Here is an 11,470-nt window from a genome sequence, read left to right on the forward strand (position 1 = left end):
CTTTACGCAGGCTGGTCCTGTCTGTATTATAACGATATACCTATCTTTTCTCGAATTACATCTGCGAAGCGATTGTGCCGATACCACGAAAGACGGCGACGGCGACGACGATACAAGCAATTAAGTGAAGAAGGCAAGCTTCCAGACGGCCAGATCAAGAGTTGTTGGGGCATTATGCGTAAGTCTTGGTCGATTTCCTTGTTGCTTATCCATCGTTTCTGCGGTCATTGCACCTTGGCCATCTGATTACTTCTTGGCCGGTCCTGCTTGGCTCTTGGATTGCGGAGACTGCGATTACTTTTTACGGTTGTCGAATCGCATGGGATGGATCGCCACCACGAATCGCCAACTTCACCACTTCAACCATACACCAAGTTTCTGCTGGACAAAGAGAATACCTGGGATGACATCTATTGGGAAAAGAAGACGATAACCTGTTCTGCAAAGTCACGCGCATCGAACATCAACTCTTTGTTTATCATCTCTTCGAATCTTACTTGGATGCGCACCGCTACTATCAGATCGTCCCTTGCTTAGCTCTCTCCGCTTCCAACGTCCACCCACTTGGATCTCGCAGTCAGCACGCTTCGCCTTCCACTTGCGTGGCTCCGTCAGCGAGCATCACCCTGTCATTCACCGGAGTTCGGCTTCTTATCACGCCTGTCGCCCTGTAATTCGTCGAAGCTGGAACCCAACCCAGACGCCCCCGAGCTCAAGTACTTGTGCCGCGCTCCCCCACGTCCTGGACATCTGGACATCTGGACAACTTTGTTTTCCTACTCAATCCATTCACTCTTCAACCAAGGACTCGGTGCCTCGACGTGTTGAATACTATATCGATGAAGAAAACTTCGAGTAATTCTGATTCATCTCTAGATCGCATACGCTCTTGGGCACGAACCAAAGCGCATGGCCCCTCTCCACTCTCCAAAGACTCCAGCAGACCTTCGATCCTCCCCCTAAACCACACCCAAGATCCCTCTACCTCGACGAGCAAAACCGTCTCCCAAAATGAGCTCGACACTCTCCCTTCGACTGCAAAGATCGTGCGGGATTCAAGTACATCCAACAACACCGCAGATGTCGCATCGACTGATGGACCGCCACCAGCTCCACCTCCGCAAGCTGATGGGCAGGGGACTGTCATAGAGCCCGAGAAGGAAGAGAAACCCAAGAAAAATGTCGCAACCAGATTCTGGCTGACGAGCAAATCTATCGTACTTTCCAGCTACATCAACTGGCTGCTGGTATTCGTCCCGGTAGGTATAGCAGCAGAGGCTGCGGGACTCAGTCCAGGCATCATCTTCGGGATGAATGCGATTGCTATCATACCTCTGGCAGGCCTACTAAGTCACGCTACTGAGAGTGTGGCTAAGAGAATGGGAGATACGATTGGTGCTCTAATGAATGTCACGTTTGGAAATGCAGTGGAACTTATCATCTTGTATGTCTTAAAATACCATTTTTGGCGGAACACCAGCTAACACATCCTAGCATGTATGTCTACCTCAGAAGAGATCAAGACAAGAAAGTGCGAGAAGCCCTCTTAAAGGCATTATCATATCAATCGCGTCCCATATCATCTGTCCCATTTCTTTTGTCTCCTAGTGCTCCCCTTGCCGTACCCCGTGAAGTTTGTAAAAGTCTCATGCTCACATTTTGTGTTCCAACGCATTAGCATTGCTCTCGCAAAGGTTCGTCTATCGCTGCAATGTGACTTTACTTCTGCTAACTTTACCAGGGTGAAATTCGTATTGTACAAGCATCACTGCTTGGTTCGATCCTTGCCAATCTCCTCTTGATCCTAGGTATGAGTTTTCTGTTGGGTGGACTTCGTTTCCAGGAACAGGTAGGTTACTTGCTGCGTTACAGAGGACAAATTGCTGATATCGCTGCAGATCTACAATAGCACTGTTACTCAGATGAGTGCGTGTCTGCTCAGTTTGAGTGTCATGAGCTTGCTTCTTCCGGTAAGTTAAGTTAGTAGTATGATTATTTTTCTCTAATTCGATCTAGACGGCTTTTCATGCCTCGTTCAGCACGGAGCAGTCCGAAAAAGCGACATCAGCTGTTCTAAAGGTTTCTCGAGGAACAAGTGTGGTACTCCTCCTTGTCTATGGTTTATATCTACTCTTCCAGCTCAAATCGCACGCCTACATGTACCAAAGTACACCACAGCATATCATTGACGAAGAATCTGCTCCAGGACCTGTGGCTCAATGGATGGATTCGTCATCAGATTCGTCAAGCGATTCTTCAAGCTCTGACTCGGACGACTCTAAAGGATCTAACACAACCGCAAAACGTATCAAGCGGGCCTTTACCGGCCGCCGCCGACGCAAGTCTAGCGCAGGATCAGACGAAAAGGCAGCTGCAGCCGCAGTGGCGCGTACAAGGACGTCCTCTATCGGTACTAGTTCTATCAGTCCTGTGACCACCGATGCTGTCGAGGAACCACAAACTCCGGGCCATCGCTTTGGTGCAATTGATTTCTCCGAGGATGCAGACGATGAGAACCGACAGCGGAGCCGTCGTGGATCTCATGGCAGCATGGTATTTCCATCTATGAAAGAGCGTAAAGCTCTGAGGAGAGAAAAGGAACGCCGTCGGCAAGAAAGAAAAGAACTGAAGAGAGCCAGAAAGACCAAAGAAACCATCACTGAAGGAGTCGAATTAGGTCAATCTAGTGGGAAGACTGAAGAAGGTCCAGCCGCACCTCGAAGGGTAGATTTTGCCGTCGTTAACGAGGCCGAATCTCAACCCGAAGCCGTTAAGCCAGTCCGAATCTTTCCAAGTATCAGTCTCCGACCGGCCATACCCAAGACTTTTTCACAAAACGTCTTTACGATGCCTGCTCCAACACCAGCTGCACCCGTTGGCGGACCTATTCCTCGTGTCAAGATGGGTATTCGTCGAACCAACTCGCTTCCAGATCGCCTCAACCAAACTTATTCCGGACCAGCTCGTGCTTCATCAATTGGTACTACCACTCCTCATGTGAACAGCACTACGATCATGGATAACAATGACACCGATGAAGAAGAAAACATCTCTCGTACTACTGCTGTTGTTCTGCTCCTTGTCTCTACTGGTCTTGTCGCCGTCTGCGCTGAGTTTATGGTTGATAGTATTAATGCTGTCGTTGAGGGTAACTCGGGTTTGAGTGAAACCTTCATCGGTCTCATTATCCTGCCAATCGTCGGTAACGCAGCTGAGCACGTCACCGCCGTCACGGTCGCCACCAAGAATAAGATGGATCTTGCAATTGGTGTTGCCGTCGGATCATCTATTCAAATTGGTAAGTCCCCTCTTTCCCTATCATTTCTTAGACTAACGATCCCAGCACTTTTCGTTACACCTTTCGTTGTCCTGCTTGGCTGGGCCATGGGCAAAGAAATGTCTCTCTACTTCACCCTCTTCGAGACCGTCTCACTGTTTGTCTCGGCTTTCATCGTCAATTTTTTGGTCCTGGATGGTCGATCGAATTATCTGGAAGGAGCCTTGCTGTGCGCGGCGTATGTTATTATTGCTGTAGCGGCGTTCTTCTATCCGCAGGTGGAGGATCAGAGTAATCTTGGTGGGAATGAGGCTGCTGCGAAGATGATTAGGGGGTTGGTGGGGATTTAAGGGGGAGTTTGATGGTGATGGGTGTTGTTGGTGAGGGTTTTGAGGGTGGGACTTTGTAGGGTGTGTGTGAGTTGTGAGATGGATTTGGTGATGGGTGAGGGTTATTCTTCTTTTACATTTGGTTTTGGTTCGGAGGTGGCGGAGGGTGGTACATGAATGAGTTGCTACTTGCATTCATATAATTTTGTAGAGCATGGGTTGCTGAGTGGAATTACACTACAATACATTGCGAAATTCATATTGATTTCCTCTTAGGGCTCGGAGTTTCACGAACTGGCTGTCCTACCTAACGCGACGTGAGTTACAATGTGATCCATAATTAGAGACTCAACTTGTTACTCTGACCCACCGTTTAAGGCTATTCAATTGGATAAGCTAGACGTTGTAGCTTTCATCTAGCTCGAGGACTTACTCAACTTCTTGAAATGCAATTGAGCTTATGTATGAGTGAAATTAGATCTTGTTTAGCCGACCCACTTGATCTCTACTATATACCAGGGCAACATGATGCAGAACCCTCCCTCCATATATCCCCCAAGCAGTTCCATCAGACATGCGGGAAAAACTGGCTCCAGCTCACACTTTCAAACGCACTAGGCGGCAAACTCCTCAACCCCACTAAATCTTCTATCAAGATAAACACTCTAAACAAGCAATATACCGCACAAATCATCGTAATAGGCACAATCGCCAAAAGCGGGATCTCCAGATGCGGGTCTTGGTCTGGCGACGTATTCCTCAACCCCGCGCCTAACCGCGTCGTCCACGACGCCTCTAGATCCGGTATCGTCGTGGCTTGATTTCTTTCCTTCTGCAACATTGAACGTCTCGAATCGCCATAACTCGTCGTGCTGGACGGCAAGAGTATGTAATGGCAATACCCGCTATACAGGCCCCCGACGCAGCAGAAAAACGCCATGTACACGCTCGACGCCCGCCACAACATCTGCTCGACCCGCGACGGGAACTCGAAGTCCCACGCCAGCGCGAAGATCACGGCGTACGCCCCGATCAGCGGCGCCGAGAGGACCTCGGACAAAGCGTCGGTGGCGGCGAAGTGGTCGGTGCGGATGCGGTCGTGTGGCCGGCTGGTGATGCGTCGTGTGAAGAGGTGGATGAGCGGGATGTGCAGAGTGTAAGCTAGGTTAGTAAAGTAGGACCAGAAGAGCGACATGAAGTATTCGCGGCGCGAGATGAAGTCTAAGGGGGTGCGAAACCAGGGGGCGCGGGCGGAGGGGGGTCCCTCGGAGTGGATTCGCGAGATGGGGGTGGTGGTGTGAAGGGTGAGAGGGCGGGAGACGTCGATGGGTTTGTGGCGCCAGGCGAAGGAGATGAAGAGGTAGAGGAGGATGAAGGAGAGGGTTGTTAGTTCGATGGTGGTGAGGGAGAGGGATTGGAGGGGTCGGGCGACGCAGGAGATTGTGAACCAGAGGGTTTGGCAGACTGTGATTAGGCTTGGGGGTATGTTAGTACTTTCGTCAGGTTCGTGAAGAGGAGTTTTCGCTGAGGGTTTATGAACTGGAATATTCTTACCGTGCCAGTCCGTCGGATTTGTTCTTGTCGTCGATATCGGCCTTGTGGATATCCGGGTACTCGATATATCTCTTGTCGATCAAGTAGTAGAGCTGTTCCGCATCAACCGGAAACTCGGGATACCCAGGCGTTTGAAGCATAATCCCGCCCATATCAGCAAAGAACGCATGCGTCATCGTCCACTGCTCATAACCAGCCGCTCGGAACATCTGAGTTTGAAATGAGTGCTTGCTTCGTACATGGATTCAGAGGATTTACCTTGACCGAACGTCTCGCAGAAGCCCATTGCCCCAGGGCCAGCATCAACAAGAACTCTGGACCTAATAGACCCATAAATGCGAGGTTCATCTTGTCCTGGAGCTGCATCCATTTGCTGTCGTTCTTGGCCGGAACGTTGGGACATACCGAGGTCCAGCAGCAGAGGAGAGTTGTCAAGCAGCATGAGAATAGAATGTCGATGGTTCCTCGTTGGTCAGGACTTGATGTCCATCCTTGCATCACATGCTGGGTTCCGTTGGTTGAAGCGTTCATCGTGGGATTTGCTGAAGGGCCAGCCTGACAGCAGATGAACGGTATGTGTTCTGGACGGTTGTCAGATACAGAGATGAATGTACGAGGAAAGATTCTACCCATATAACCTTATACCCCCGGAAATATAAGGTTAAGTTAACTTACCAGCGGAAGCGTCGCCATTGGAACCACCAGTCTTAGACACACGGCACTCTGCATGTCAGCTCGGCGCCACAACCGCTCTCGGCGTCTAGGCACAGCATCCAAAACATTTCTAGAAAGAACGATTTTTAGCCATATACTTAAGACAAAGCTGGGAACCTACAAATAGAACGCTCGACTCAGAACGGGTCACCTTCATGGTCGTGATGAAACACGTCCAACATTAAGCGAGAATGGGAAAGGGGGTGCAGGTGGTTGGTCTCAAAAAGCAGTGTGGTCTGTGCTTGACCTCCTAACCGCCAACTTGGGCGTCAACTAGAGGCGACCAGATGCATGTCCTCGTAAGCAAATCGATCACGGTGGAAGTTGTGCTTGAGTGAAGTCAAGAAACTCTGTCTTGGATTATGGGTCCGATGAGAAGTTGCGTGGTGAAGAGGACGAGCTACGGACTTGTCCTTTGTTGCGTTGTTGATTCTATGATTCTGCCACCATTATAAGTTCAAAATCAAGATCCAAGGAGCCTTCTAGCGAGCTTGCTATGTTGATGTTGAACATAGGATATCGCGGCGATGATGCAAATGGGCAAATTGATTGTCTACATATACTCGCTTGCGCTTTGATGAAAGGTTGTGGACGTGTTCAAGTCACTTTTAATTATGCGTACTCACTACTTAATTACTGCTTAAACCTACTTTGCTAGTCCTCCCAAGAATTCTCCTGGATACCCGTCGGGGGGTAACAATCAAAAAGGTTGCTATTCGACACCTTGACATTACCACAAGTACTTAAATATCAAGCCCCCTCATTTGACTTTGAGGTATGACCCTGTACACCTCCCTGAAAATCTTCACTATCGACACAAATCGATTATACAGTGCGAGTAAAATCAAGTCGCTGTTTATACAATTTCGCAGAGAATTGTACTAACGCTTATGGAGAGATGATGTCTCCCACTATTTTCTAATTTCATGTATCCTACTCTTGTTTGAGTTTTATGAAAGAAAATGCGTAAGATATTTAGGGCGTGGAAGAGAGTATAAAAAACTATTCGCTAGGAAAAACTAGAGATTTGCTACTACTTCGGTACAGGGTCAGGAGATAGAGGTAGTATATAACAATATTCTCTTTCTTTGTATTACTACAGCGTAAGAGCTTAGTTTTTACGTGTATTCTAATTAATCGACCAACTGAAGCTTAAATCTGTGGTGCTCGATGCTGATTTTGTTAGCGCGTTGACTTCCTCGACCCTGACTCAAGATGCTGGATGTTGGATTTGCTAGGCTGAATGACGCCGAGGTGAGAGTTATTGCAATTCTGCTTCTTGTGATGTCAGTGGAATTTCGTCGGGTACATTGGAGGTGTTTGGTTAGCGCTTGCTTATCTCCATAAAAACTATCATTGCTGAGGTCTATATCCCTCGACTTGACTTGATAAACGCGACATGTTACGATGTGGAATGACGCACTATGAGTCTTGTGAAACTCGAAGGTCAATTCCAACTTGCATCTGCAAATGTTTAAAACTTTTCTGACATTCCATATGTACATCGATTCTACGTACAACTTCACATCACTTATTCTTCTACCTCATTGTAACGTTCTCTGCCCCAACCAACTTGCGTAATGGCGCGAGAATGTGAGTCTCAATTACAACATATAGTTCAAGCCGTCATTCGTGATGGCAGCGAATCAATGCATCCAAGAAACTGTATGCAAGAGCGGGTCCGAGATATCTGGCAAAACATGCATTTCAAAGCCTGCCTCCAAGGTCCCAACGGCTCAAAGTGCTGGAAGACGTTTCGGGCAGATCAGTTAACCTGGAACCGGTACTGTATGTGAATCAGAGCTAAATTACTCAAGATACTAATGGCTTTGGTTCCTGGCAAAGAATTTTCTGGTTTGGAACGGTCAACTCAATCCGAGACTTTCCAAAGATCAGACTCTCATTGACTGCTACTCGGAATGCACATGGTACCGATACCTCCCAGTGGATCAATAGTCGGGCTCAACGTGTTGCACCCGTCGCTTCTGCCGCGGAAGCAATTAATGGTTCTAACCTATCAGTAGCGCCCGCGGATGACTGGCCAGGGAATGTCTGCCGGAATCCTGTGTCTCGTGCATGCTGCTCACCTTCATTACCCATGAATATGCGTACGTCGCCCGGTAGCAGTTTCTCAAGTACGGCAGACGTTGCTAGGAATATCAATTCTAGTTACTCAACATCTTCCGCTCCTATCAATACCTGCTTGAATGCTGAAGATGATGATGTACCTTGGTCACCTACGATGGCGCTGGACATGCGCTTTGATATTGAAATACCTCCAAGAAACGGTACATCGGAATCGGCATCGAATATCCGTCAATCCTTTCCGAGTAATGGAACTCAAGTCTCAACTTCAAGCGAAAAAGACCTCCGCACTGCCAATCAACATCATCAAAGTGATGCCATATCTGATGCAGAAACGAGCCCAATCTTTCCCAATAGCAGAACGCCATAGTCTCGCTCAACCAATCCAAAACTGCGTGTTGTTACTCAACTTGACAGCACACTTAGGACGCCTCTATCTTCTTCAATAACACAAGTCATGAGTCCAAATTCACCGACTTGTGCATCTCCGAGGTCTCAGAGCGTACCTTGGTCTCCTTCGATGGCTGAAGACATACGCCTGTTTGCGAGTGCTTAAAGAGCTGCCCTGGCTGCTTCAATCGAAAGAAAGCAAGCAGCAAGTACTCAATATGATAGCCGGCCTTCCTCTCCTAAGATGATCACAGACATGCGCGATAGCACCACGGCTAGAAGAGCCGCCTTAGCTACCACAATCGCAGAAGAGCTGCTAGCCATGACTCAAAACTATAGCGAATTCTGGTCTCCTTGAACAGCGATGGCGGCCGAAAGAGCTGCTTTGGATGCTGCAGTCACAGAGGAGCTGACTCTCAGGACTCACAATGGCGATGTACTTTCCACGGATCTAGGGGAGATGGGTGTTATAAATAGTGCTCAATCGGTCGCTAATGGCGGTCGCTTCCGGAGGAGCGTTTACTAAGAGTTAAGAGCTCTAAGGCTAGTGAGGGTAACGGCGTGTTGTCTTTAATAAGTGTTGCTTGACTCAAGTCTGTATCAACTAGACAGCTTAAAGACCTGTAAAATAAAAGTCGACTTCGGTATTTTCGATAACAACTTTATATCTCAAACTAGATCGCAAAGTAATGAGTACAAAGTATTACCAAGGTAAAGTATACTGATACTTAACTCAGTGAACAATAGAGATTGGCAGGCGAAGAAGTGAAAGTAAAAACGGCTCACGAGATAGGCACGAAACATCGCTCGAACAAGGCACGCTCAGTCGATGAGAAAAGAGTAATCCACGAGCTAGACGGCGAATTTCCAAGGTTGTGTGTAACGTAAGCAAATGAAGCGAACCGCAAGACCCGAACAAAAATATAACTGCTCAAGGTCACATAATTCCAGCAGGTAAACAAAGTAAGAAACTCTAAGCACGTATAAATTCAACTCCATTCATTCTCTATAAAAAAAGGTGTACCAAATAACAAGACCCCATGCCCAAAAAAATCCCAAACCCATCCCACCTAATTCGCAATTGTCTTGAACCCTAGGACGACAACAGCAAAAACATCGGTGGAAGATGGAAAAAAAACACAATCTGCGCCCGCTTCAAAAAGAGACAAACTATCAGGAATCCCTAGTCCTGATCGCCAAACTGGGAATGTCATTTGCAAATCCTCATTATAATACAACATCATTGCGCCATTTCTGATCTTATGGTCTATCACCAGCAAGGACACCGTCTGAAGGACCGGAATGGGCACCGACGTTGTTCCACGATAGATAGGTATGATCGCCCAATTTTCTTGGTTTGACGAGATGAGTGACGAGGAATAGGGCGCCGAGGACAACGCAGATTCCACCGACTACGACGTATGCGATGCCGAGGAAGGGGTTTCTTCCACCCATGACGGTTCCGGTGCTGATGACGATTGATTTGGTGCCTCCGTACTCGGTTACGTTGAAGACTGAATGAGTTAGCGATTAGTGTAATGCAGAGAGGGATAGGTAACTAACAACTAGTGATATTCAACTGGTATTTTCCTTCAGGCATATTGTCATTTGACTTTTGCGCAAGCTTGCTGAAGGTTGGAAGACCAGCTAGACGCATCCAAACCTGGAAAGACTCGTCCTCAACAAGGTCTGGGTACCTGTCCGCAGTATAACCATTAGGATAGCGGCCTTCCCAGTTTGGTGGAGGTATCACATCCGTCGCTAGATTGTACTTGGATTTTCCATATAACTCTTTATCACTATTCCATGCTATGCTTTTGTTCGACATGAGATACGGCACGGGATCGTTCGCAGCTCCGACTCGAACTGGGTTGCCGAATGTATCATTGAAAACAGAGTTGGCAGCCAATCCGCAAGGATAGTATGGCTTTTTAACGCCGTCCCTGGGATCGACAGCCGTCGTGAGTGGTGTGCAGTCACTGCTGTGGACTGAGCTTTCAGAAACGGCTTTGCCGCCAAGTTGGTCGATGTTGAAAGATTTGGCATAACGTCTGTGATTTTGGTAGAAATTGGTGAGGCGATAATAGAAGTATACTGGACCCTTCATTTCGTTCTCGATCGTAAATTCGAGTTGGCATAGGTAAACATCGTATTTGAAAGGTACCCCGTCGAATGTCTTCTCTTCTTCAGTCAGATTTCGCCGGGACCACCGGGGTCTACGGTCATCCTCTCCCCATGTCGTATTTCCCTTTCCAAAATAATGTTCGTACGCCGAGCTAGGTACAGCTGCTGTCTCTGGGGATATAGGAGCGTCGGTCTGGCAATGCGAATAGTCGATACTGATCTCTTGGACCTGTCCCATACCCAACATCAGCTTCAGGTCATGTAGTATAGCCAAATGAATATACGAACCGCTCGACTAGCATATAGTAATCCTCCACCTATGGGCGCAAATATAATTCCGATAGCGAAGAATAAAGGAAGGACGGTCTTGGGTGTGAGAATCGGTCTGCATGCGAAGGTCCATTAGTACATGTCCTTCTATATCCTTCATCAACCAGCTCGCGGCGCCACTCACTGCCATGCTTTCAATCGCTGTTGCCGGAATGCGGTGTCTATAGAGAGAATATTTTGTCAATATACATGTATCTCTTACGCGGAAAATGCGGATAAGCTCACTCGCTGGCCTCCTGCTCTTCGGTTTCTTCTCGTCTGGGTGTTGATTTGGATCCTGCGAATCGATCGAGTCCGGGTGGTTCAAGCCTGGAGTATCAGCCATCTTGTATGAATGTCGCAATCGTGGGCCAGGGACAGGCTGCGAATTGAAAAACTGCGACGGCGATGATGTTGCAGTGTTGTCTTGATGCTTTGACGTCGTGTTCGCGATCCTCCGTTTGCTCTGCTCAGTCAGCCTCAAAGGGGTTCCGTTGTTCCCGCGCCGCTTGGTGGGGATGCGAGCCTCAGCCACCTCTCGACGCCACGTACTCGATGTTGAAAGAATAGGTAAAACCCATGTGAACTTTCCTGCGACAGGTTAAAGGCTCTATCGTCGTTGGACATAGAGCCTTTTATTAATTATTCAATAGATACTAAGCCAAATTTATGTTATAAGTAGACTTTT

The 11,470-nt window shown here is 47.9% G+C and overlaps 4 protein-coding genes across 4 annotated transcripts; 2 read left to right on the plus strand and 2 right to left on the minus strand.

Annotated features, from left to right (window-relative positions):
• Positions 1-839: 839 nt before the first annotated feature.
• GLAREA_06401 (uncharacterized protein) lies at positions 840-3,627 on the plus strand (the record flags this gene model as incomplete). Its single annotated transcript, XM_008081814.1, has 6 exons — positions 840-1,444; positions 1,495-1,633; positions 1,742-1,849; positions 1,899-1,970; positions 2,017-3,298; positions 3,344-3,627. The coding sequence occupies 6 exons, from the start codon at positions 840-842 to the stop codon at positions 3,625-3,627; spliced, it is 2,490 nt and encodes an 829-aa protein (XP_008080005.1).
• An 884-nt stretch (positions 3,628-4,511) lies between these two features.
• GLAREA_06402 (uncharacterized protein) lies at positions 4,512-5,691 on the minus strand (the record flags this gene model as incomplete). Its single annotated transcript, XM_008081815.1, has 3 exons — positions 4,512-4,767; positions 5,161-5,369; positions 5,419-5,691. 3 exons carry the CDS (start codon positions 5,689-5,691, stop codon positions 4,512-4,514), a joined length of 738 nt encoding a protein of 245 aa, XP_008080006.1.
• A 1,883-nt stretch (positions 5,692-7,574) lies between these two features.
• GLAREA_06403 (uncharacterized protein) lies at positions 7,575-8,329 on the plus strand (the record flags this gene model as incomplete). Its single annotated transcript, XM_008081816.1, has 2 exons — positions 7,575-7,657; positions 7,720-8,329. The coding sequence occupies 2 exons, from the start codon at positions 7,575-7,577 to the stop codon at positions 8,327-8,329; spliced, it is 693 nt and encodes a 230-aa protein (XP_008080007.1).
• A 1,280-nt stretch (positions 8,330-9,609) lies between these two features.
• Positions 9,610-11,128, minus strand: GLAREA_06404 (uncharacterized protein; the record flags this gene model as incomplete). Its single annotated transcript, XM_008081817.1, has 5 exons — positions 9,610-9,863; positions 9,913-10,702; positions 10,762-10,858; positions 10,928-10,964; positions 11,029-11,128. The coding sequence occupies 5 exons, from the start codon at positions 11,126-11,128 to the stop codon at positions 9,610-9,612; spliced, it is 1,278 nt and encodes a 425-aa protein (XP_008080008.1).
• Positions 11,129-11,470: the final 342 nt, after the last annotated feature.

This window comes from Glarea lozoyensis (genome assembly GCF_000409485.1).
Source record: "Glarea lozoyensis ATCC 20868 chromosome Unknown GLAREA15, whole genome shotgun sequence".
NCBI classification, from domain to species: Eukaryota; Fungi; Ascomycota; class Leotiomycetes; order Helotiales; family Helotiaceae; genus Glarea; species Glarea lozoyensis.